Source organism: Rhodofomes roseus (assembly GCF_022264815.1).
Source record: "Rhodofomes roseus strain CIRM-BRFM 1785 chromosome Unknown C8Q71scaffold_16, whole genome shotgun sequence".
Lineage (NCBI taxonomy): Eukaryota > Fungi > Basidiomycota > Agaricomycetes > Polyporales > Fomitopsidaceae > Rhodofomes > Rhodofomes roseus.
Genome location: NW_025952972.1, coordinates 790189 through 814115, shown reverse-complemented (window position 1 = coordinate 814115; position 23927 = coordinate 790189). Strand labels below are relative to the sequence as shown.

At 55.3% G+C, this 23927-nt stretch overlaps 8 protein-coding genes across 8 annotated transcripts; 4 read left to right on the top strand and 4 right to left on the bottom strand.

The window, feature by feature from the left end:
• Window positions 1–564: 564 nt before the first annotated feature.
• On the top strand, window positions 565–3045 carry C8Q71DRAFT_711598 (carboxypeptidase S; the record flags this gene model as incomplete). The annotated part of the gene is made up of 12 exons (XM_047920813.1): window positions 565–833; window positions 885–983; window positions 1063–1166; window positions 1230–1298; window positions 1367–1424; window positions 1493–1586; window positions 1648–1723; window positions 1782–1906; window positions 1979–2310; window positions 2373–2743; window positions 2802–2903; window positions 2963–3045. The coding sequence occupies 12 exons, from the start codon at window positions 565–567 to the stop codon at window positions 3043–3045; spliced, it is 1782 nt and encodes a 593-aa protein (XP_047776877.1).
• Window positions 3046–4177: 1132 nt separating this feature from the next.
• C8Q71DRAFT_167082 (uncharacterized protein) lies at window positions 4178–6101 on the top strand. The gene is made up of 4 exons (XM_047916726.1): window positions 4178–4382; window positions 4442–4574; window positions 4627–5513; window positions 5568–6101. Exons 2-4 carry the CDS (start codon window positions 4558–4560, stop codon window positions 5996–5998), a joined length of 1335 nt encoding a protein of 444 aa, XP_047776876.1. The 5' UTR covers window positions 4178–4382; window positions 4442–4557; the 3' UTR covers window positions 5999–6101.
• A 2129-nt stretch (window positions 6102–8230) lies between these two features.
• Window positions 8231–9279, bottom strand: C8Q71DRAFT_166788 (cornichon). The gene is made up of 6 exons (XM_047916724.1): window positions 9147–9279; window positions 8983–9044; window positions 8833–8901; window positions 8664–8776; window positions 8491–8613; window positions 8231–8432 (listed from the first exon to the last, which is right to left on the bottom strand). Exons 1-6 carry the CDS (start codon window positions 9157–9159, stop codon window positions 8399–8401), a joined length of 414 nt encoding a protein of 137 aa, XP_047776875.1. The 5' UTR covers window positions 9160–9279; the 3' UTR covers window positions 8231–8398.
• Window positions 9280–9964: 685 nt separating this feature from the next.
• Window positions 9965–11199, top strand: C8Q71DRAFT_771714 (uncharacterized protein). The gene is made up of 3 exons (XM_047924365.1): window positions 9965–10117; window positions 10205–10474; window positions 10748–11199. The coding sequence occupies exons 1-3, from the start codon at window positions 10019–10021 to the stop codon at window positions 11045–11047; spliced, it is 669 nt and encodes a 222-aa protein (XP_047776874.1). The 5' UTR covers window positions 9965–10018; the 3' UTR covers window positions 11048–11199.
• A 2607-nt stretch (window positions 11200–13806) lies between these two features.
• On the bottom strand, window positions 13807–14908 carry C8Q71DRAFT_813365 (uncharacterized protein; the record flags this gene model as incomplete). The annotated part of the gene is made up of 4 exons (XM_047926075.1): window positions 14739–14908; window positions 14625–14663; window positions 14446–14568; window positions 13807–14383 (listed from the first exon to the last, which is right to left on the bottom strand). Coding segments are annotated over exons 1-4 (879 nt in total), but the record flags the coding sequence as incomplete, so codon positions are not given.
• Window positions 14909–16302: 1394 nt separating this feature from the next.
• C8Q71DRAFT_859869 (uncharacterized protein) lies at window positions 16303–16881 on the bottom strand (the record flags this gene model as incomplete). The annotated part of the gene is made up of 1 exon (XM_047927709.1): window positions 16303–16881. One exon carries the CDS (start codon window positions 16879–16881, stop codon window positions 16303–16305), a length of 579 nt encoding a protein of 192 aa, XP_047776872.1.
• Window positions 16882–17236: 355 nt separating this feature from the next.
• C8Q71DRAFT_166364 (MFS general substrate transporter) lies at window positions 17237–20189 on the bottom strand. Its single transcript, XM_047916723.1, has 20 exons — window positions 19819–20189; window positions 19710–19767; window positions 19578–19648; window positions 19499–19518; window positions 19391–19451; window positions 19280–19336; window positions 19173–19226; window positions 19058–19120; window positions 18946–19007; window positions 18875–18890; window positions 18790–18824; window positions 18718–18736; window positions 18566–18666; window positions 18400–18507; window positions 18290–18340; window positions 18175–18227; window positions 17985–18119; window positions 17792–17897; window positions 17626–17726; window positions 17237–17560 (listed from the first exon to the last, which is right to left on the bottom strand). The coding sequence occupies exons 1-20, from the start codon at window positions 20038–20040 to the stop codon at window positions 17394–17396; spliced, it is 1560 nt and encodes a 519-aa protein (XP_047776871.1). The 5' UTR covers window positions 20041–20189; the 3' UTR covers window positions 17237–17393.
• Window positions 20190–22603: 2414 nt separating this feature from the next.
• C8Q71DRAFT_711758 (uncharacterized protein) lies at window positions 22604–23776 on the top strand (the record flags this gene model as incomplete). The annotated part of the gene is made up of 1 exon (XM_047920823.1): window positions 22604–23776. One exon carries the CDS (start codon window positions 22604–22606, stop codon window positions 23774–23776), a length of 1173 nt encoding a protein of 390 aa, XP_047776870.1.
• Window positions 23777–23927: the final 151 nt, after the last annotated feature.

The window sequence follows — 23927 nt, the reverse complement described above, 5'->3', positions numbered from 1 at the left end:
AGGGTGCGTATCAGCCCAGGCTTGGTTGGAACTCTTGTACTGCCGATCTATTTGCTTCCGTCATATGAATATGGCGTTGATGTTCGTGTATCAGTGCGGCATTCATCCTCCAGGGTCCTGAGTTGCATTGCGTCGGCACGGTTCATTACGAGAGGCATGTTGAGTCAGAAACATCGGATCTTTCGAGTTATCCTCCGCGATCCCTTCGAGCAACTCGTCCCCCACACAAATGGGCGATACAGTGTAGTGAGTATGTAGTACATACTGGTAGTAGTATGTAGTAGTGTACAACGGTCTTGTATCACATGATATCATACATTCAAGTTATATGTACCGACACGCCGCGTCGCCCTTGCTTCTGGTCGTCATCATTCCGACTCGCTCATTCGCAACTCAAAGTCGCGGTCACTGAAGCTGTAGATGTGCATATGGGTAGACGGGCTTCATAATAGCTTGAGAGAGGCCTTCCGCACAGATCCCGCTTCTTGCTCGCTTTACCGGCGCGTTTGTTACGTGACCTGAACCACCATGCGTCCGACTGTCTTCCGGGTCGTCCTGCTGCCAATGTTGACTGTTGTATTCCTTGCTGGCTTCATCTTGTATCAATGGAAGTATCTGCCTGCGAGCGTGGCCTCAATCTCGTTCTTCCTGCCCACCGTTCGCGGGCCTGCAAGTCTGGTGCGATGGCACGAATCTGCATCATCATGTCTGCAGGAGGCCCCTGTCATACCGGTAACACGCAAGAGCTTATGGCTGGCCATCGAGGAACTGCTGCACACGGAGCTATTCGTGAATAAGACAGCGAGCCTGCTTTCCGGAGCGGTTCGCATTCCGTATGTATACCCTTCTATCCCACCCATCGTAGACTGACGGTGCTGCATCAGGACGGAAGTGTACGACGTAATGGGACCTGTTGGCGAGGATCCGCGCTGGGAAGCTTTCGCGCCGCTTCATGAATATCTCTTGCAAGCATTTCCCCTAATGTATGTCAGATACGCTTCACCATGCAGCACTGCCTACAACGGGCATCAACAGTGCTAAACTGAGCCTCTGACATGGCAGCCATATGAAGCTTCAGCTGACGAAAATGAACACTTACGGTCTTGCCTACGTATGGGAGGGCTCAGATGGCGCGCTCAAGCCGTTGCTACTCACTGCACACCAAGGTGATGTGCCACAACGGACTGCCGCCCCTTGACTAACACACACCTGCGCGTCCGCGCGGTCAGATGTGGTCCCAGTAGATCCGGCTACCATCTCCAACTGGACGTACCCACCGTACTCTGGGCACTATGATGGTACGTACAGTGTCACTTTGCAGATTGTCTCGTATCTGCCTCGACTCATTTCTGATACCGCCTGGAAGGCACGCGTATATGGGGAAGAGGTAGCGCAGACGATAAGAACGGCCTGATCAGCATCTTGTAGGCATTTCTTCAGGCTGGTTGTTCGATCTGTGACTCATGCGGGTCATGGATGTATTGCGTAACAGAGCAGCAGTAGAGACCCTATTAGAGCATGATTTCGCCCCCGCACGTACGGTCGTGCTCGCCTTTGGGTTCGACGAAGAAGCAACAGGTCAACAGGTATGTAGCAAATGCTCTATCGTCCGACATACGTGCATTCAATCCTCGGTTGGTGCGATAGGGCGCCAAACAGATAGGCCGATACCTTCTGGACATTTACGGCGAGAACGCGTTTGCCATGCTCGTCGACGAAGGCGGTAAACGTGTCCATCAGCGTCTCGCAAAACTCGCTAACTTAGATCACATCTTCATCAGACCCCATCGAAGACACGTACGGCGCGCCCTTCGCACGCCCCGCAATTTCCGAGAAGGGCTACTTCGACCTGCAGATCCAGGTCTCCGCGCCGGGCGGGCACTCAAGCGTCCCTCCACCACATACGGTGCGTCCCTCACCCTTCCATCCCTTCACCGATCAATCTATTTGACTTCACCCCTCCTTCGTATTACCGCAGGCGATCGGATTCCTCTCCTCCCTCATTGCCGCCTACGAATCTGGCGCGCCCCGCTCGCACCTCACCCGCGGATCCGCCGCTTACACCCATGCCCAGTGCCTCGCCGCGCACGCACCACGCCTTCCTCCCAACCTCCGCGCGGACATTCGCGCCGCGCACAGTTCCGACGCGGCACTCCGGCGCGCAGAGGCGGCGCTGTTCGCTGAGGACCCAGCGCTCGCGGCGGGAGGGCGGACGACGGTGGCGGTGGACGTCGTGTGGGGCGGCGTGAAAAGCAATGCGTTGCCGGAGGGGGCGGGGGTGGTGGTGAACCATCGGGTGGCGGTTGATAGGTGGGCTAGCTCCCCCTGCGGGTGGCTCGCAGCGCTGACTCGGTGTGCCATCGCGCGTATAGCTCCGTTTCCGCGCTGAAGGACCATGCTGTCGCTGTCCTGAGGCCTGTCGCCGATGCGCTGAACGTCACGCTCGTGGCCTTCCCCGACGACGGCGACACGCTTTTCTCCCGACGCGAGATATCTAGTGTCGCTAGGGCAGGGACCGTCACGCTGTCGGACGCCTTCGGTACTGCACTTGAGCCTGCGCCTGTGTCTCCGACGGACAGTGCGCAGTGGAAAGTGCTCGCAGGGACGATCCGCGCGGCGTGGGGCGCTCCGCACCCCGGCCTCGACCGCGCTCTCAACAAGCCGGCCTCTGTTCAAGTTCCCCTTCAAGGTGAAGCAGAGCCTGACATCGTGGTAGTCCCCAGCCTGCTCGCAGGCAACACCGGTGAGTCGGAGCCTTGATGTCTCCAATCCCACTGTTTCTGAGTCTAACCATACCGTAGACACGCAGTTCTACTGGGCGCTCACGCCGCACATCTTTCGGTACAACCACTATTACGCGCGAGACGGGCCTGCGGACGGGAGCATACACACGGTTGACGAGGGTTCGTTGAGGCTGCTCCACTCCTTCTAGCACTGTGTGCTAACGTTGATGTGTGTATAGTGTGCGAGGCGGAGGGGTTTGTCGGGATGGTAAAGTTCTTTGTTGGGTTGATGCTGAACGCAGACGAGTCTAGGGACATGTGAGAGACGATCTGTCGGTGGGATCGGTATGTCTGGCTTGGCTTCTCACTTGTTTCAGCTGAAAATGCTACATGGTCAGGCTGGATGGTGTCAGTGTGACATTCGGCGGCATATGCAACCACATATCGCGCACTTGCGCGAAAAGCTGAAATGCTTGGTGGGATAGCCGTCGGCCGACTGCAGCGCGCGTCTTGACTCTTGCGTCCGCCGTTGACGACCTGGTCCTGCGCGACTCGCCGCCCCCTCCGGCTAGGACCCCGTCAACGCGTTCATTCACGGTCCTTTATACGGCTTCAGAGATTGGGTGCGACTCAATCCAGTCTGCGCACGAACCCTCAAGCACGCCTCCATGCCCCGCTGGTTATCCACCCGTTCCATCGCCACTCACTCGTCTACGTCGCATTTCGAGAGAATCTGAAGCAATCCGAGCGGCTCGCTGCTGCGAGCCTTGTCACGGCCCGTCGGGCATAGAGCCCAAGTGTCTCAAGTCAACATGTACAGAGTACGCAAGCCCTACGGTCTTCGTAATGTTCGCACAGTGGATACATACATGTACATCGTTAGTAGGTCAGTGCGCCTTCTGTGGCAGAATGTGCGTAGACGAGGGACTATGTGCGCTTAAGACAAGTCGCGGACTCCATCGTGTAGGTACGCGTTGGCTCGGATGTGTGACTGGGCATAACTGACTGGCGCTGGCTTCCTTGACAGGCGGGCGGGCGTATCGACAAATACAGGTTCTACTCATGGGATAAGCAGCCTATAGTATTGCCTCTCGCCCCAATCGATGTGACCTGTTGTCCTTGGGTGTCTTTTGTCAGTCTGTTTTGTCGTTCTGTTCCGAACGCACAGAGGTGCGTGGGTCCTTTGTGGGGGACATCTCTGTGGGTTTATTGCTCAGACGTCCTCCGTTTTGTCTCTAGGATTGGGCATTTGATATCGGATCAGACAGTCCAGCCACAGCTTCACACTGCTGTGGTTGTCCTACTGGCGGTTGTCGGTCACCCGGAACCTGGATTATCGGCGCTTGCACGGGCGCCGACCACTCGGAACAAGACGCTACTTCTGAGTTCGTCTGTCAGCATGCGATACTTCTACATGTGTCGGTGCGCGCTATTTACTCTGATATATACTATCATCGCCCCCGCTACTAGCCTCGCTTGATCCCCTCAATCCGCATGCTCCTCTCCCATTGCAGGAGAACAACAAGTCATTGTGATCGTTGAAGGTGCGACGTCGATCCGCTGTGTGGCCGATGTTTGTAGTCGTGCTGAGATGAATTACCTCGCATATCGTGCTGGCAGCCTCGCCAACGTCAAATCAACAGACTCACAGTGTATGAGGTATGTTCTTACCCCTTGCATTTTCAAGACGGACGTGGCCTCATGATCAACTGCTGTAGGGCACCTGTGCTGAAGGTACTCCCCGTGGGCTCCTGAGCGCTCGAATCCCCCAGCCTTGCAGAGTCTCTGGACGAGATCGCACTTGCATAGCCGGTGTGCAATCCATTGTACCGAGATGGAAGGTGCCTCAACGTAAGTGGCAAATTCAGGTGATGTACGAGAGGTGCTGATACATGGCACATAGTAAAGGGACGGCCACTCCCATAAATTCACCTCAGGATGCTCCGGCTCCGCGGTTGCCCACAGAGATCTGCGGACGAATCATTGACCATCTGGCAGCGGGGCTAGATCTCTTCTACTTTGCATTATTGAACGAGAATCCAACCCTGCTAGCCCTTAAATCATGTGCCCTGGTGTGCAGGGACTGGTACTTTCACACCTGGTACCATCTGCGTCAGCGTGTTTGCCTCCGTGACCGGAACGATGTCCGGTCACTATCCAGAACACTCCGCGAGAGACCACGCCTCTGGGGTGTCGTCCAACAGGTCGTCATCTCGGGTCATACATCTGGCCAGCGTTCACCGATTCAACATCTCGGAACGTTTGCCGCCACGCTTGCCGGGAAGCTTCCGACGTTCTGGTCAATGACCATTGAGGATGCGGAGTGGACCGTTGGCTCGATACGGATGGAAGACGTTGGATATCTCGCCACATTCCACCTCCTCCGCACATTGTACATCAGCAGAGTCACCGTGCCGAGCATCGGCCAGCTGGCCCGCCTCATCTCAGCACTCCCTGGCCTAGAAGGTCTAATATGCGTCAATGTCGACTGCTCACAGAAGCACCCAAACTCTCCTGTCTCTCTCCCGCTGAACTCTGCAAGTCTGGAAGCCCTCGGGGCGCGATGGGTTGCGCCCGCGGTTGAAGACCTCCTCGTGCGGATCAGCCAGATTTCCCGGTTGCGCTGGCTCAATGTTGGAGTAGAGGGCGACTTGAATCTATCCCCGACGGTCAGCAGACGTCAAGCTTTGCTGGATGCAAGTGCGGCCTCGGTAGAAGTCCTCCAGCTCTATATGGGTGGTCCCCGGTCCGGCTCTTGCATGAATAGCGACACTGTTGACTCCACTGTAGGCAAGTCGTACATGTTTGCTCTCGGTTAATCTGACTGACCATGACTGTAAATAGGAAGGCACTATAACCTGTCACGCTATGAGAGCTTGTGGCAATTGCAGATCTTCCTGTACCACCCCTTTGCTGAGTGGTCCTCGATTCCTCATATCGTCTCTCGAATTCTACCAAAGCATCTCCTAGCCATGTCGATCATGCTTTTCATTACCGCAGATCATGCAGCCGATGACTTTGATGGGGCGATGATGATGATGGAAGAAGACGGTACCTTGGTGCAGTTGGACGACACATTGCAAGCAGAGTGCTTCACCAATATCGAACCGGGTGGTATATGCCTAGGCTTCGACACCGTTCAAAACTGGCGGCCGTCCTACAAGCTCTTTGGTTCAGAATCATCATTTGGAGAGCGATGTTGTCGGTGGGACGAACTCGTCAAACGGAAGATGCCGCAATGCAATGGACGTGGCATATTGACGTACGTAGTATAATTGATTCAATACAACGTCGTACGAGCTGAGTGCCCTTCTTAGCATTGTGCATGGTAGCGAAGAGGTAGCGTTGAACTGGGCGAATGATATGTACAGTATTCATGGAGTGATGCAACGCGGCAAGGCCAAGACTGGAGGAGAGATGGGGCAGGAAGATCGTGCTGATCAACCACTGGCGGACATTGGTACCTCGGGCTGACTGTCGACTACTGATCGTGTACCCTTTGCCGATGCCGTTGGATCGAGTCCTGTGAGTACAGTAGCTGCATAAAAAAGCTGATCACCTAATTCTTGTGCCCTCGTTGTACTCCGCACACGGGACACATAATCCTCGAATGCCAGGAATGATATGATCATTGAGTGGCACATACAAATGAAAGGACTGGACGAGCGATGGCGTCCTATGTATATACGAGATGTGGTGAGAGTGGTGTATGCTATAAGCACACCACACCTCGTGGTTCAATCTCGCCGTAGCACGGGCAGATATCATTTCCTTCCCGTATTGTGCACTAGTACTACCAGAACACCAGCACCAACTTGCAGGGCACCAAGGGCGATCTGTGGATTCACAAACGAATGCAGTCCAGTCATGGACGCGGCGAACGCCTGCAACTGTACTCACTGCATGGATCGCACCTTCACTATCCTGGCAGAGCCTACGGTAGGCCAACGCGCCATCCGTAGATCGGGATCGCCTTCTGCCTCGACGTGTCCGCAAATGTGGAGAACAAGAAATGACGCGGTCTAACCGTTCCGTGCATGAAAAGCAGGGCATGGTCGTTGTCGGGCACGATCTCTGCTACATCCAACCTTGCATCCAGATTGACGCGCAGTCCAGATCGTGACGTCCTGGCAGTGAACGCATGTACAGACTTCACCATTAACCGTGCTGTAAAGCCCGCCGAAGGTGTTATCCTTTCAGGATCCCCGTTACCAATTGAGTCACGTTAATGCGGTTGAAGTGCTGTACCAGAGTCAAGCGCACAGAGTATCAGCTGGTCCGTTGTTTGTGGTTTGCGGGCTGCTCACATACATGTACTGAACCTGTATGTCCAGCTGGTATGCGGTGCAACGCCCGTAAATGACGCCGAGATGGAGTGATGAGACCGCCGACGATCGCGGGGGACGCAACGAAAGCCTAAACCGCCAGCGGCGAAGTCCGCCGTCTATAACGACATATCACCACAAATCAGCAGAAGATGTAGATGGAATGAGTCGCGAGGGAACTTACTGCGTTCCCGCCCCCCCCCCCCGCCCCCCCAACTTCTATCGTTGTCGTCGTCAAAAAGGTCTGCTTGGCCGCACTCGTCAATTACGGCCTTGCCCACATGCGTTGGCAGCATGGTGCTTGCCCACCGACGAGCGCGGGACTCAAAAGACCGGGCTTTGCGCACCACCTGCGGGAATGTAGCCCGCTCAGCGAACGTATGTAAGACGAGGACAGAGACGTACTTTAGTAGTCAACGTACCGGCCTTCTCCGACTTGCAATCCTCCGCTCAAAGTTTCAGCCAGTATGCGGTTCAAGTAGTCCGTCCTCCTCGCTCTCAGCTTGCTGCCCCTCGCTGCCCATGTCGCCGGATCCGATCTCCCACTCCCAACGGCGCACGAGGCCCAGCCCTCCACTGACCTGCACAGTCGGGAGCTGTGCACCTCGTCTCGCAGCCTTCGAGGTTGCAGCCGGACTGTCCAGGCGTCAGTGCCAACCCGCCGTTATCTATTGGAGATGCGGGTGTCTACCTCACTCCTTTGTTTGATAATTGCTCACTGGAGTTCGATCAGCCGTTGACGAGGACGTCACTGAGGAGACAGCGGAGGACACTGATTGAAGAATGACCCTCGAGCGTCGGTCGAGGTCAGTTCTCCGAGGAAATGAGGACAGTTGATGATTGCGAGCGATTTCATTTATTCTGGACACAAACTTGGATGATGATGATCGTTGAACGGACATACAAAAGAGTTTCCGTTCAAGGCTTGGTGTAGCGACCAACTTTAGCATACACGGCTAGAAGGAGATCTGCAGTCGTAAACGATATATTAAAACGGTTTCTGACTGCGTATTGGCTCAGGCGAGGACGTACAGGGCATTGAGGAATTGCAATCAGAGTCCCCGTGAAAAATGACTGGCTCATGAGTACACTTCAGCACATCTCAGCGGGTATGCAAGCACCGCCCGACAGCGTCACAAAGTCAGAGACGTGCGGTTCAACAGCTAAGCGTCGACCGTTGGCCCTCTTCCGTGACCGGCAAATGCCGAGCGGCACACGTACAGCAAGATATGGCATTCGCAGAGACATCGACACACCGGCCTGCAACAGTCGAGATATTGTATAGATCCGGCCCCAGCCACCCCGCGTCATCTCGTCGTAACCAAGGTCGTGAACACCCGCGGTGCGCGCTCATTCGCTCTCCTGGATGAGGGCGAGGATCATTCTGCGCGCATGAGCCTGCTCTCAGTCCACAGACGCGCTCGCAGCGGCGGGTCACGCACCTGTAGAGATAGTAGAAAAAGCTGAGGAGGTAGAAGCCGAGCTTGACGAAGCTCTCCTTCTTGTGGCTCGGCAGCGTGCGGAAGATCTCTGTCGCGTCGTACATGTGGTTCTTATTCCGTATCCTGCGGGTCTGTCAGCCGAGCGCGCGAGAGGCCCTGCGCGGGGGACGTACTTGTTGATGTTGAACGCGAGTAATGGTGCGTTGAGCAGGAAGGCTATCCATTGCCCTGATAGCAGGAACAGCAGCGCAAGGAATGCGTGCGCTATGTTTTCGGGTAGGACGAACTGGAGGATCGAGCCCGGTCAGGGGTCGAGCGCGGCGAAAGATAGGGGAGACGGACCTGGTTTAGCTTGTTGCAGAGATCTATTGGGTTGATGTAGTCACACTCCAGGTCGGAGAACATGATGATCTGCATGCCATGGCGAGGATCGCGAAGAGTGGCGAGGCAAAGTTAGCGGGCTTGCGGTTCCGAAGACGGGAGGCAACGCACGAAGAAGACCATGGTGAACAACAACCCCGCCGCCATCAACACCGAGAAAAGGAAAAGCCATCCTGTCGACGTTCAAATCACATCGTCCGTTCAGCATCCGGTCGAGTAAATTCAACAGAGATCGTCAGACAGTTGTAGATTTTCCGCTGAGCGTGACTGCGCACCTGTAGCACCCATTGCGAGAAAAGTCGTTCTACAGGGCCGTAGACAAGTCGAGAGGTCAGGACGGCGCTGGAGGAGGAGACGGGGAGGGCCAGGTGGCAGACGACGTGTAGGCAAGAGTGCTCGTGGAACGCGCACGTACGATTCACAACTGACGCGCTGTGACTGTGTGACAGGAGCCGTAACACATGTGACCTGCTGTCACGGCACCGCCTGAGGATGCTCAGTAGGCACAACAACGCTCGCGAAGAACATTGCAGTTGTAGAGCGCGGGCGAGAGATGGGTCGAGGAGGAGGAGGAGGAGGAGGAGGAGGAGGGATCCAATTAAGCCACCAACTGTAGACGAAACACACCCCTCACCCAAGTATCATAGCAAGGCGCCGGTCGGGCGCTCGAGCGATGTTGGAGGGAAGGAGGCTCCAAGTCGAACGTGACAATACGGTACATAGTCACCGGGAAACAACGTCCTCCATTCCCTTCACGCTGCAGCAGCGAGTCAGAGCGCGTAGCGGTACAATAGAGGGGAGAGCGAGAACCATTAGATCTTGTTCGTAACGTAGTACTTACTGTAGCGCCGTCACATGAGACGGACCACAACTTGAATGCAGTCGTCCGTCTCAGTCACCCACAGTCGAGCCATGAATCAACTTCGAAAGCAGCGTTCTCTATTACTTACTGTAAGAAGTGGCGATTCGGATGAAACGAGGAGCTGTGCCACTGATTCCGATCCAGAGTCATTGCGGCCAAATTGGATTTAGACGCGCGACAAACCGACACAAACACGCATCTGCAGTGGCGGTGGCTGCTCGCGAACTCGTCTGCATCCACCTCACCTCGACCACCACCATCCCCGCCTCCTCGCCCCCCACGACCATGACTGCCTCTCTCCTCGACCGCATCAGCCTCCCGAACGACAACTCTATCGGCCCCGTGCGCAGCCGAGGCAACCGCGCTGGCGGGACGAGCCCATATGTGCGCCGCCTCCGAGTCTGATTCAAGTCCTTTCATTGTCTCACGTCGTTCTCTCTTTGCCCTCCGACTCTCCTGCTATCACCACAGAACCGCAACCAACGCCCGCCCCCGAAAGGCGACGTCAACGGAACGTGGACGCACGACCTCTACCAGGGCTCTGGGGCCCGCGGGGGCTCGCTGAGCGCACGGCTCTCCAACTCGCCCGCAAACGCGCCGAAGATGAATTTCACGACCGCGGACAGGGCGCTGCGGGAGGCACTTGGCGAGAAGGGGCTCAGCATCAAGGGCGCGAGCAGCAGGGGGAATGTCGTGGAGGTGGCGGGGCTGGCGAACGGGACGAGCGCCGCAGATGTTGAGGTGAGTCTTTTCTGTCTTGTTGTGGGGGCGAGAGTGTCGGGCAGGTGTCGACTGGAACCCTCTGCGAGACCCACTCGTGCGTGTGGATGTATGGGTGGTCGGATTTGCCTAGTATGGCAGTCTTGTATTTTCCGAGTTCAACGCGGACATGTCATCGAAGGTGTTTGGCCGTTTGCACCATGTCGTGGCAGTTGCACGCGTCGCTCGCAGCCACACCCGACACCCTCACTTCCTCTTAGTTCTCGCATGAATGGGCGCTAACGCGTGTTCCAGGCCATCTTCAAGCGCTGCGGCCCAATCACCAACTCAGTCCTCTCCAAGCGCGACCCACCCGTCGTGCGGGTGACCTTCAAGCACGAGAAGGACGCGCAAGACGCCGTTGCCAAGTTCGACGGGCAGCCCGCAGACGGGCGCACGCTCAGCGTGCGCGTCGTCGGCGGCGTGAACGCGACGCTCGTCGGCCGGCTCGAGGGCGCCGTAGTGGACAGCGACAGTGTGGATGTGCTTATGGACGATGGCGGGTCGAGCGGGTCGTACGTGCTCCGTTCGCGTCTACCGTACGACCGCCGCTGACTCGTGATATACAGGAAACTGCGCTCGGATGACATCCTGGCGAGGGACACGCGCGCGACAGTGCTCGTTGCCCCGCCGGGCATGAATCCAGCGGACTACGTCCAGCGTCCAGGGCGCGGCCGAGGGCGCGGCCGGGGCGGGCGTCGGCGTGGGGGCGGCGGTCGGGGCGCGCGGATGGACATCGACTAAGCCCACGCGCATCGTGTCCATCATCTCCGAAACTCGACCGCGTCGGCTCCTGGTCGGTCTCTCCACTCACGACTCCCGTGTATTATAGGCTACTCAGTATTTACTGCCCCGTCTTGCCCGATCGGTCTCGCGTGCCGATCTCCTGGGTGTGCTCTGTCTGTCTCCCCGCTCGTCATCGTCGATCTGTCCCTTATGGTATACACATGCACATACATTGATATGCGTACGCTGATCTTGGTGTGAAAAGGTTTAATAGATATCGCGATTGTGCTTTGCTCTGGCAACCCCGTGGAGACGTTCGATGTGACCGCCCCATTCTGTGGTCAAACTCAGCTTACCTACCGTCTGTTGGGTGCGGCGTACTGAATGTTGCTACACACGGGTAGGGGTGCGTCGAACATGTAGCAAGTATTCCGAGCTTACCGTCTCTGGTCACTGCTCTGGTCACTTGGGACAGAGCACTGGCATCTCGTTAATGTTCACCTCCGTATACACCCTGCAGAAGGTCGCAATCTCGCCTACATGAACTTTCTTCCTTTCAGCGCAACCACTGGCACTAGCAAAACCGCTCGGGACCTCCTCCCTTCCTCGCAGCGTGGAACTCAATCTCATCCACAGATGTTGACTTCAGGTGCAACCGTTTGCCAACATAATTCGCCCACCTCCTCTCGACAGGACGCCCAGCCTCTCCGTCCGACTCAGCGCACCTGGTGTACAACAAGGACGGTTCGGTAAGCAACTACTCATCATTTCATTACTCCATTAGAATGTCTTCGTGGACTGACCATATACCCAGGAATCAAACGATCTGTCCTTCTCGCCCAGTAAAGATATCAACCTCAATCTGGGTGTAAGGCTGCATGTAGCAGAGATCTTGCCCGACAACGAGCATGGTCACCGTATGCTCTGCAGTTCATGCATGGACGGTCGGACCGCGTCGGTTCTTGTTCTCCACAGTTGCGGACGCGTCGAGACAGAAGGCAATTCCAACCTACGGATGGCGCGTTGGCGTACGGCTCTTTGCCAGGATAGTGAAGGTATGATCCGTGCATTGAGTACAATTGCGGCCGTTCGCCGCGTTCATGACTGGACCAGTGGATTTGTTTGGGGTTCCAAAGATCGCCCTTGATGGCCTCCAAGTCGGTGCTGGTGTTCTGGCAGTACTAGTGCACGACACGGGAAGGAATGGTATCTGACACTGTCTCGCTTCAAGATGAACGTATAAATGTGATTCCAGATATGGTCTCAGACTAGCAGTCGTAGCGTGCGCTCGTGCAACAGCGAGATCGAATCACGTAGTATGCTTATAGTATACTTGACATCAATCATTCGCATCACATCTCGTAGTAAATACATAGGAGTCGGACCTTATGTAGAACAGAATCACATACATTGTACTGAATGCTTCTCGCTACGCGTAAATGAGATATGTACTGTGCGCGGAACGGCGTGTGGATATGCCACGAAAAGTGACAGGAAATACTTTAGAAAGGCGTGGAATAACGACGCTTTTCTATGGATCTTGTTCCCTCATCTGCTGTGGATACGTCGTGAGTATATGTCGGATATCCCGTCTTTCCTCCCAATATGATGCGGCGGGAAAATTCGCCTTGACGCACGGTGTCCACCGCTCCTCTACTCTGGGCCTTCTGGAGTTATATCGCTCCATGAATGCTGTCCATATTACGCGTCCAGTTGAACGTTAGCTCTTCGGTACCATGTGCAGTGCTAAGGAAGGCAATCAGCTCGTCTCTGACATTGTATCTGATCAATTGTACTACGTACGTCAATATGCCACGTCCATTGCATCGCGGCATTTACCGTTTGACGAGTTCGTCCCACCGACAACATCGCTCTCCAAATGATGATTCTGAACCAAAGAGCTTGTAGGACGGCCGCCAGTTTCGAACGGTGTCGAAGCCTAGGTATATACCACCCGGTGCGATATTGGTGAAGCACTCTGCTTGCAATGTGTCGTCCAACTGCACCAAGGTACCGTCTTCTTCCATCATCGTCATCGCCCCATCAAAGTCATCGGCTGCATGATCTCCACGGATGTAAAGCATGATAGACATGGCTAGGAGATGCTTTGGTAGGATTCGAGAGACGATATGAGGAATTGAGGACCACTCGGCGAAGGGGAAGTACAGGTAGATCTGCAATTGCCACAAGCTTTCATAGCGTGACAGGTTACAGTGTCATTCTATTTGCAGTCATGGTCAGTCAGATAACCGGAGAGCGAACGTGTATGACTTGCCTACAGTGGACTCAACAGTGTCACTGTCCTAGGAGGAGCCGGCCCGGGCACCAATCATATGGAGCTGGAGGACTTCCACCGAGGCCACACTTGCATCCAGCAAAGTCTGATGTCTGCTGACCTTCGGGGACGGATGCACGTCGTCATCTACTCCGACACTGAGATAGCGCACTCGGGAACCCTGGCTGATCCGCACGAGGAGGTCCTCAACCGCGGGGTCGACCCATCGCACGTCGAGGTTCCTCAGATTTGCAGAGTTCAGCGGGAGAGAGACAGGAAAGTTTGGGTGCTTCTGTGAGCAGTTGACATAACCACATACTAGATCTGTCAGGCCAGGGAGTGCTGAGATGAGGCGGGCCAGCTGGGCGATGCTTGGCACGGTGACATTGACGATGTACAACGTGTGGACGAGGTGGAATGTGGCGAGATATCCAATGTCTTCCATCCTTATCGAGCCAACGGTCCACTCCGCGTCCTCAATGGTCATCAACGAGAACTTCGGGAGCTTCCCAGCAAACGTGGCGGCAAACGTTCCGAGATGTTGAATCAGTGAACGCTGATCAGATGTATGACCCGAGATGATGACATGTTCAACGACCCCGCGGAGGCGTGGTCTCTCGCGGAGTGTCCTGGAAAGTGACCGGACGTCGTTCCGGTCACGGAAGTGAACACGCCGACGGAGATGGTACCAGGTGTAAAAGTACCAATCCCTGCACACCAGGGCGCATGATTGAAGGGACAGCAGGTGTGGATTCGCGTTCGTGCTCGTATTTCTGAAGAAAAGATCTAGTCCCGCCGCCAGATGGTCAATGATCCGCCCGCAGACCTCTGTGGGCAACCGCGGAGCCGGAGCATCCTGAGGTGATCCTTCGGGGGCGGTCATCCCACTACTACATGTCATGTATCAGCACGTCTCGTAAATCACCTCAATTTGACACTTGCGTCGAGGCACCTTCCATCTCGGTACAATGGATTGCACACCGATTGTCCAAGTGCGATCCCGCCCAGAGACTCTGCAAGGCTGGCGAATTCGCGCGCGCAGGAGCCCACGGGGATCGTCTTCAGCAGAGGTGCCCTACCAGCAGCTGATCGTGAGACCCCGTTCGTCAAATGCAAGGGGTGCGAACATACCTAATACACTGTGAGTCTGCTGATATGACGTTGGCGAGGCTGCCAGCACGTTATGCAAGGTAATACATCTCAGCACGGCTACAACATCGGTCACACAGCGGATCGACGTCGCACCTGAATGTTTTGGTCCTTCTCCTGCAAAGGAAGAGGAGCCTCAGCTGCGGATTGAGGGGATCAAGCGAGGCTAGTAGCGGGGGCGATGATAGTATATACTCATCAGAGTAAATAGCGCACACCGGTACATGTAGAAGCATCGCATGCTGACACACGAACTCAGATGTAGCACCTTGTTCCGAGTGGTCGCGTCCTCGAATACAGTGCGACCGATCCTGGTGAGCGCGCAGAGCTGAAGCTTATCAGCCTAGGCGATGTCTCACATATGCTGGTCGATAATCAAAAAGGACCGCTTGAACGCGCAGTAGAATCACTCCAGATAACATACTCTCTACTAGCAAACCGTCCGAGTATCGGATCATGCGGTCAGAGTAGACGGAGAGAACAAGCATTAAACACCCAGTCCTAGAGATAAAACGGAGGACATCTAAGCATTCAACCCACAGAGACGTACCCCACAAAGGATCCACGCACCTCTGCGCGTTCAGAACAGAACGACAAGAGACACCCGAGGACAACGGGTCACATCGATTGAGGCGAGAGGCGGAACTATACGTTGGATCACCCATATGTAGAGCCTCCATCCAGCGCCAGTCAGTTATGCCCGATCCGAGGTCGCGTGCGTACCAACTCCTTCATGGCGACTCGCTTATATTCATGCGCTGTCGCGGTCGCCTGCCCAAAGCCTCGACTGGCAGCAAGCCCAGTACCAGGAGTCTTGATTTTACGGGCGTATGATTCAGGTCTGACTGTCAGTGTCAGATCTACAGGACCATGTACTCAGGTGAGGTCCGACGACATACCTAGCCATATAGCATAAACGCAGTCCAGAAGGAAGCAAGTCCGAACAGTCACTCAGCTAGTCCCTCGAGATTGTTTTGACATGAACCTGAAGCATCACCAGCGCCGCCCGGATGTGAGCCCAGGTTCGTCTGTCGTTTGGTATATTGCTGCAAACATGCGTGTAGCACTAAGCTGGACTCCCCTGGTGGAACTACTCTACACGGCGAATCCACGTCGGAGTGTTGAGAGCAGCGAAAGAAGGGTTGTCCGTTGTCGTGTACAGCAAGATACTCCTGCGCGCGAGAACGGACTGGCAGGTCGTCCGTCGTCGGACCAGAAGCTGCCGCTTGCAATATGAGGGGGTGCTTGGACAGAGCCGCTAAGAGCATACCTTGGGAACGTATCGGAAGAATATGTGGGACAGTGATAGAAGAACATCCTACGAAGATGGAGGTATGTAAGTAGGGCGTGAGCTTGCCGCGACATTTGCCACAGACGCGTCCGGAAGGGCGCTTGTCGCGTCGCGTCGTGACGCCCACCCACTGTCCAGCTGCCTCCTCAAGCTTCAAATTCCAGCTCGCACTGACCGATATCGGCCCTGCAGATTGTACGCAGGAATGATCACTCTCTGTGACGATGGTGAGGAACGCGAAGTGTGAAGGTTTGAACCTTGGAAATAGCTGTCAAGGTGAGACACGCGTAGAGAGAGGTGGAAGCACAGCAGAAGGTCGGTATTCGACGATACAACACAATGTCCACTCACTACGTGCTCCAGGTGCACTCAGATGTGCAGTGCAGGTCCATCGTCCCCGTATATCGGATCCTTCTCGAACCACCCGAGGCCTCTGATCCTCTCCTGGATGCCCTGTACGTCCTCGCCCCCGCGCCCATCTCCATAACACATGTCCCAATTCTTCCCCACCGGATAGCTCCCAATCATCTCGAATGCCTCACCCTCACCCAGGTCTTCCAAGAGCCGATGTGCGACCCCCGCAGGCAGCAGCATCGCATCGCCCATCCTCGCCTCGATCTCCACCGCGCCGGGATTGCCCTCCCCACCGAACAGCAAGCGCGCGGCGCCGCGGAAGACGACGAGCAGCTCGTGCGTGGTCGAGTGGAAGTGCGACTGGCTGTACATCGTGTAGGACCACTGCGGCGAGACGACGCCGACGCGCTTGAGGTGCGCCTCGATCGCGGACGGCTGCGGGGTGGGGTCGCGCGCGAAGGCGCCGTGGTAGATGAGGAGGGGGTGCGGGGCGAGGGAGGTGTTGGGGATGTGTGCGTGGGCGGGGATGTGGTGGGTGGACGTGCGGAGGGCGGAGAGCGGGGTGATCTTGAGCGTGTGCCGGACGGGGCCCATGGTTGTTGGTTGTAAGGTGAGCGCAGATGAGAGGCCTTGAGCTTGAGGCCTTGAGGCCTTTAGCAGGCGAGTCGTGGCTCTCGGTATACATGACGTCATACATCGCACCAGTTCACTCCCACCTAGCGTCCTTGTCAGCGGCTCTACGAGCAATTGCCAGCCACAAACGGAGTAGAGACCAACATCTGGCCTACACATCTATGTAAATCTGTCCACGGAAATGAAGGCGAGACTTCACTGACATGCTCTGCCCCTTTGAGGATCATTTAGTGACATATCCCGTACTGCAACTGCACGATGACGAGCATTTGGACAGCAGTATCTCAACCGCTACACATTGACCCTCGCTCGGAATGTACATACATCGTAGCGTGCGGACGGATCAGCGCATACTATCTTACAGGACACGCGTACACAAAGCCAATCCAGCTCCCCTCATCGTCATGATATCGTACAACACCACTGCACGGAGCCCGCGCACACAAGCAGGCCCGGGTCCAGAACCAGCTAACCTAATAGAGGTACCGGATCCCTTTCTTGCGCTCTACCACCTCCTCGAACGTGAGGCCTTCGAGCCGAGCCGCGTCCTCGATACGCTGGCGGTGATCTGGGTTATTGAGTGCCTCCGCCTCCTCGCGCGCAAGCTGTTTGTTCTGTGCAACGAGCATGAACCGGATGACTAAAGCCAAACGGTCGCCCCGTGAGCGTCGTAGACACGGAGTGGGTAGACAAGCAATAACGCACCCAAGGAGAGCACGGTGGCGAGACCCATCGCTGCGATCCCGATATACATCGACTGGTGGTATTGCGGGCCCCACTGTGCCTCCCAAGTAAAGGAGCCGATCCTGTGGGAGAGACGGGCGGTCAGCGCATTCCGCTCCGAGACTCGGAGAATAGGACGGGGGCTCACAGGTTTCCGATGTTCCCGAACCCGTTCACCAGCCCGATAGCAGCTGACCGCTTTGCGGGAGGCCGCGGGATCGCGTTGGATACCCAGACCGCCGTGAGTGCGAAGCCTAGCGCAGAGAGGGGATTAGCCGGACGAAATGTGGCACACGAAGGATGAGGGACGATCGGGAGGAAAAATTGGATATTCATCGTACCTGCGTAGCCACATGCCATGAGAAACATCGCTATGTATCGCCCGGCGGTGGTCATAGTCGTTACTCCGATGATATAGCCGACGATGACACCCCACCATGGTGCGCAGTGGTGGAAGAAACGCTCTCCCGTCCGATCTAGCATCGTTCGGTGTCAGTTCGCACCGGATATGTTATTGGCGTGATTGCTCACCTGCATGCCAGGCATTCGTTGCACACACAATGGTGGCAAGAATCCATGGAGGACTAACACGACAGGTATGAGACAGTGCGTCGGCGCATGCAAGCGGGCGAGAGGGAGGACATACACGCAGAGAAGCAAGGTAATCGTCGTCGAGTATCCCATGGTGTCAACGATACTAGGGACTTCCGTAAGCCAAGGCGTCCGTGTATTGGAACGGACAGCAGGCTCGCTTACGTCGGGAAGAAGTTGACGAAGCTGAGTCCGAGCAGCTGCGAGCAACACATGACCATGAAGATGGGGACCTTCGGGTCCTTGATCGCCATCATGAAGCCAGAGAAGGCCCTAGAGTAAGATGCATGATTGAGCTGTCAGGGTAAACGCATGGGCACGATGCACGCACGTCTCGTGTTGTCCGTCTTCGTCCGCCTCCCCTGCATCCTCCGCAAGCCTCACTTGGGCCAGTCGACGTTGAGCGGGAGTCAGCCAACGAGTGTTGTGCGGCTGAGAGAATCATTGGCAACGGTTAAAGGAACGTATCAAAGGACGACATACGTAATCCGGCAGGAGAAGCCTAGAGGCGGACTATTAGTCAATGCAGTGTAGCATCAGGGGGAAACGACATACATAGCGAGAAGACCGACACAGATTGTGATTGCTCCCTGTAAGCACGGTGAGCATCAAGAGCTGTTACAGGACCAGTCGTGTATACCTCGATATAAAATAGCCTGTTCACGATGCAAACGGTAAGCGTCGCTATACTATGCGAATGGGAGTACCTACCATCGCCACGCTGCGATTCCCATCTTGCCTTCCATACCGCCAAGGATCCCGGCAGCAATCAGCTACAAATCTCGTGAGCAACATATCGACTCAATACGAGGGACATCCTCACACTTCCAAACGCGTTCGAGACCAACAGACCGCCGTAGATAATAGCGCCGCGGAAAGCAAGTTCCTGTTGAGAATGCGTCAGTCACACGACGAGATGAAATCCGGCCAGAACATACCTTCCGGGTATACCATCTCGAGAGGAGGTACATCGCTCCGGGGTAAAATGCTGCCTGAGGAGCGGTTGTCGATACAGATGAGACGAGACACTGAGACCTTCACATACCTCTGGAAGACCGATGAAAAGCCTGCAGATGATGATACCGGTGTAGTCATGCGTCACCTACATTCCACGATCAGAAGGCGATGGCAAGACCGAGGACTGTGATGTACATACTCCTGTCAGAGCGCTCACGAGACCCCAGACCATAACGCAGCACGGGATGTAATAATGCGGCCTATTGCCGTGAGGACGTTGTCAACGGTCAAGACTTCAATCCCTTACCTTGAAATACGGTTCAGGATCTACGGTAGCCACGATGAGCCCGACGAAGATGTATCTGGAGACTCTAATCAACACTCACCATGTTCGAGGGGATCTGCGCAGGAACGTAGGTTGCATATAGGACTGCAATGACCGTGGTGTACTGCAGATCTAAGAAGTTGTATCCGCATGATCGGTCGTCAGTAGCCTCATAAGTTCAAGGCTGCAGTACCTGTGAGATTCAGATCTTGCGTCAATCCTTGCAACTTCGCAGACGTAATAGCGACGCGCTGTCGATCGTTCGTCAATACAACTACATCTTGAGCGCGGACTGCACTCACGTCAATGTAGTTCATGATGAATATAATGATAATCGTTGGCATGAGTCTGGCGTCCAGCAGGCGAACGAGCCGTCGCTCTGCAGCCTGCCGGACCTCTGGCGCGAGCAGTTCCGCATCGTCGTCGGCGCGAGCCTCGAACGACTCGGCAGGGGACCGCTGCTCGATGGAGGCCTTCTCCTTCTCGTCGTTGACAACGACGTTGTTCACGGCTTTTGCTGGCATGTTGGCGGCCAGAGTTCAGACTGGAGACGAAAGGAAGGAACCTGGCTCGAGTAGACGCGTCGTTGGTCGAGATACATATCTCTCTGCGGGTACCCGACGGCAAAACCGAAGTGCAAGAGGGTCCACAGCCCGTGACTGGCCTCTCCACCGGGGGCTCATCCATGTCGTAAGAAGTTGTACGGAGGAGAACCATAACATGACCTTCTTAGCGGCATCACGCGGTCACGGCGAGATCTGTTCCTAGAACCTGTAGCCAGCCTGACCAATGGCAGATCAGCTTAAACGTTCACAACCGGACACGACGCGCCTTGCTAAGCATTCGCCTTGTGGACTCTAGATCCCAGAGCGTCCCAGTCTAGATGGCCGAGATGCAGTCGCCCCAGGAATGGAAGAAGTTCAGGAGTTTTGTGTGCCTAGTACACTCAACACGACTTTCGCCAACGTTCCACCGCGGAACGCTGCCAGGAACCATGCCGTGTATACGAACGCTCGATTTAGGTATTTGTGAGTCTTCGACGCCAAGAAGCCCCATTTCTACCTCCGGTGCTGGGCGAAGATTCGTGAGATCATGCTAACCCAGTTCAAACCTGTCACCTGCCCACTCATGCGGGTCGATCCACACAACTCGCCGGACCGACCGGCGACAAGCGTATACTTGGCGTATAACAAACCCGTTTTCCCGTAACGAGTGTGGGGTAAATGTGGGGTGAGTGTGGGGTAGACCGGTAAATCCGAATACGAATCGTTGTATACGTGTGTGGCATGCTGCCAGGTCTGGGCGCCAATTTGTGGTAAGCGACTCATTGCCGCTGTGGCGTATGGAATCCGACGCAGTATTTCATGCCAGAAGACTCACAGGGCCCCTAATCTTGTAATCTATTGAAACGTTCAAAGAAGGTGGGCGGATTCTGTAAGCCACAACTTCTGTTCAGACTCCATAACGGGTGTTCTTCAGTTCTTCGTCTGGGTCCTGTCAGGAACGGAGTAAGCTCTTGTATCCCGTAAAAGCGACGAGGTAAGCTTATGAAGATGCAAGCCCGGCCTTGTCCCACGTATGCCGTTTAAAATTACCGGAGGGCAAAATTAGATCGATCTGCGTACTGGCCGACTCGGAGGTAGTGTGTAGGGCACGAAGAACCAGGAAGAACATCCACTTTGCAGAGATACAGTGAGAGTTAGACTTTCCTATCGCAGAGATACGGGGCAGTTTCTCACACAAGGTGGAATTCAAGTTGCATTCAGTCGATAAGAGGCTAGGCATATCTAACTCTGCACTGTCGGGCACCATCAAGAAATACAGTGCGTGGTCCTGGCGAGAGCTCATCCTATCATCCAGCCGTTCATATGTACAGAGGGTACTGCAGAGCACTCACCGAATCTTGAGCGAGCTTGCGGCAAGACGTCATCATACGTTGGAGGTATGTATCGCTCTCAGTAGGGAAGACCAATCAGCGACACAAAGCACCACCCTCGCAGAAGAAGCTTACCATCGTGGAGACAGAAGTCACGGAGAACATTGCGTCCTTCCTAAACATAGCTTCCGGCGGAGAAACGGTGTGAGAGAACGCTCTCTTCCACGGTGAATGCACCGCCTCGCACGATACGGCATTCCGTGCCGACATGGGATCATGGTACCAGGAACTATCAACTCTTGAGAAGTCTTATGTGACCTCCTTAAACCCGTAAGATGTTCTAGACGCAGAGGCTATCAGCATAAAGCACATCAGCAGACGGATGACAGTCGTGTGGTCTGTGACTACGACATCTTGGTCAGTACGGAGGAAGTCTTTCATCGGCACCGAGAAATCGAGGGTACGCACGGACACGCACCGATTCCACTTCACTCCTACCAGGGCTCGAGAATCTGACGCGCGATTCGCAACTGTATGCTCGGGTTTCTTGTCGACACCTAATGACATCACGACTTACCGTCCCATGAATTTGACAATCAAAAATTTTGGATGAAGTTGAATAGTGCAAGCAGAGCAATCTAGCTAGTGCTTTTCTCCAATCTTCGTAGGTGACAAAGTAACTGGTTAGGCGAGACAGGTTGAGACGAATGCATTCACTGGCAATTCTGGCGTAAGGTTTGAGGGTATCATGACTAGCTTGAGTAGCATGGAGTCATACTAGTTTCACAGATGCTTCCGCTTGAGTTCGTTCTTGAGTGTCGTTTGATGAGGATAGATGAGGACTCAGTAATGAACTTGTCGAATCAAAGAATCAGGAATGAATGACGTTTGGTAGCCTCGTGGCGACGTGGCAACGGTTAGAGCGGAGTCGGATGTGGGCGAGGTCCGATGATCGATCCGGTGGCGACTGTGGCTAACCCACTTTGACCATCGACCTCCACCTTCCATCACATCGTCGAGCACTCGCATCTCACCTCGCATCAATGCGAAATCGCAAGTCAATACCTCGCAAGAAGACCGTCTTCAAGCGTGCAGGGACGCCTTCCTCTGCGAGTGACTATGTCGAGGCGAAACGGCAGCACATGAAGAGACAACGATTACAACAACGCAATAGCAGCAAACCCCGACCCACGCGTGCGACATCGTCGAAGATGCACTTCTGGCATAAGAACCAGAAGACCAAACAGACAGTCGCGGAGGAGACACGAGCGATAGTGCTCGGGGATGGCAAGTACGTTGAAGAGCGCCGTGTCTCTCCCGTGACGTCTTCACTATCTCTATCCGCCCGCATAGCGCACACGCCCAACTCTCCTGTGAGCGGCGCAGACACGACGCAAGTGGTACAAGTACCGCACGACATCGCCGTCACTATCGAGCTTAGCCGACAAAGCACCACGTTCTACCCCCATTACTCCGAGGCCCTTGCCAGGTGGACCACCCCGCGTTCAGTTGTATCACCAGTCGCAGAAACCAAGATTGACTTCTGGCCGAGGGGTCCGCTGACCACTGCTCGACGACTCGCACGGACCACTCTCTCGCTCCGCATGCAGCGCGCCTCCAATTCCAACGAGTCCTCTCTGGGTGTACTCTCCTTCGCCTCTCCCAAGCGCCCCTGTGGCGGGTTCCTCCAGGGAGGTGACGAACAGGAGGACAAGATCGCTCGCCATAGTTCTCTGCTAGCTAGCCTTTCTTCCCCTGCGGCACAGCCGTTCTATCAGGAGCACAAGAAGTTCCTGAAAGAAGATGGCAGCGGGCTACACGATCACTCCATGGTCTACTCTCCTGGCGTCGTCGTCTTTCGGCGAGAAGGCGACGACGATCTTCCCCCTGATTCCAACGTCGACATAGTCAGCGCATCTCCCACCGTCAACGAAGGCGTCGGGGGCGAGTTCATCCCACCCTATCTTGTCAACGTCATCTCTGCCGTCCCCGTCAACGCCATGGCGGTGCGCGCGAAGCACGTCATCCTCCCGGAGGAGCGGGACCTCTTCGAGAACGGCATCCGCAGCGCGATGAAGGAACGCATGTCTCGCATTCTCTACCTCTTCGAGGAGCGCGGCAACCGTGCACTCGTCCTCGGCGCGTTTGGTTGTGGGCCGCCCAACCAGAATAACGTCGAGGCGATCGCGAGCATCTGGGCAGAGCTCCTCGTGTGCGGGGATCTGGAGGGCCCGGGCGGTACGAAGCGGGAGGCGAGGTTCAAGAACTCCTTCGAGAAGGTCGTCTTCGCCGTGCCGGGAAAGATAGTGGAGCAGTTCAGACAAACATTCAAGGCGCGGTTGTTCGAAGCGGAAGTCGCAGACGCCGCCATGGACAATAGCTGAACAATATATATGACGGGACCCTGCTTCATAGTAGTTCTGTATCTTCACCTCGTGTATCTCTACGGTCTTGGACTACGCTTTCTTATTCATTTGTGGGCACCCTGGATACCATTGCCGATGCGCTACTGTACGAACACGAAGCTGGAACCTG

Bases quoted from the DNA above. Each gene is read 5' to 3' on its own strand.
- C8Q71DRAFT_167082 (XM_047916726.1), top strand. The intron at 5,514-5,567 runs GCAAGTCGTACA...GACTGTAAATAG, and splicing joins CACTGTTGACTCCACTGTAG to GAAGGCACTATAACCTGTCA.
- C8Q71DRAFT_771714 (XM_047924365.1), top strand. From the start codon at position 10,019: ATGACTGCCTCTCTCCTCGACCGCATCAGCCTCCCGAACGACAACTCT. The intron at 10,118-10,204 runs GTGCGCCGCCTC...CTATCACCACAG, and splicing joins CTGGCGGGACGAGCCCATAT to AACCGCAACCAACGCCCGCC. The intron at 10,475-10,747 runs GTGAGTCTTTTC...CGCGTGTTCCAG, and splicing joins CGAGCGCCGCAGATGTTGAG to GCCATCTTCAAGCGCTGCGG.
- C8Q71DRAFT_166364 (XM_047916723.1), bottom strand. From the start codon at position 20,040: ATGCCAGCAAAAGCCGTGAACAACGTCGTTGTCAACGACGAGAAGGAG. The intron at 19,008-19,057 runs GTGAGGATGTCC...CGAGATTTGTAG, and splicing joins TCTCGAACGCGTTTGGAAGT to CTGATTGCTGCCGGGATCCT. The intron at 18,508-18,565 runs GTGCGTGCATCG...ATCTTACTCTAG, and splicing joins GAAGACGGACAACACGAGAC to GGCCTTCTCTGGCTTCATGA.
- C8Q71DRAFT_166788 (XM_047916724.1), bottom strand. The intron at 8,902-8,982 runs GTGCGTTGCCTC...CATGGCATGCAG, and splicing joins TGTTCACCATGGTCTTCTTC to ATCATCATGTTCTCCGACCT. The intron at 8,433-8,490 runs GTGCGTGACCCG...TCATGCGCGCAG, and splicing joins TTTTTCTACTATCTCTACAG to AATGATCCTCGCCCTCATCC.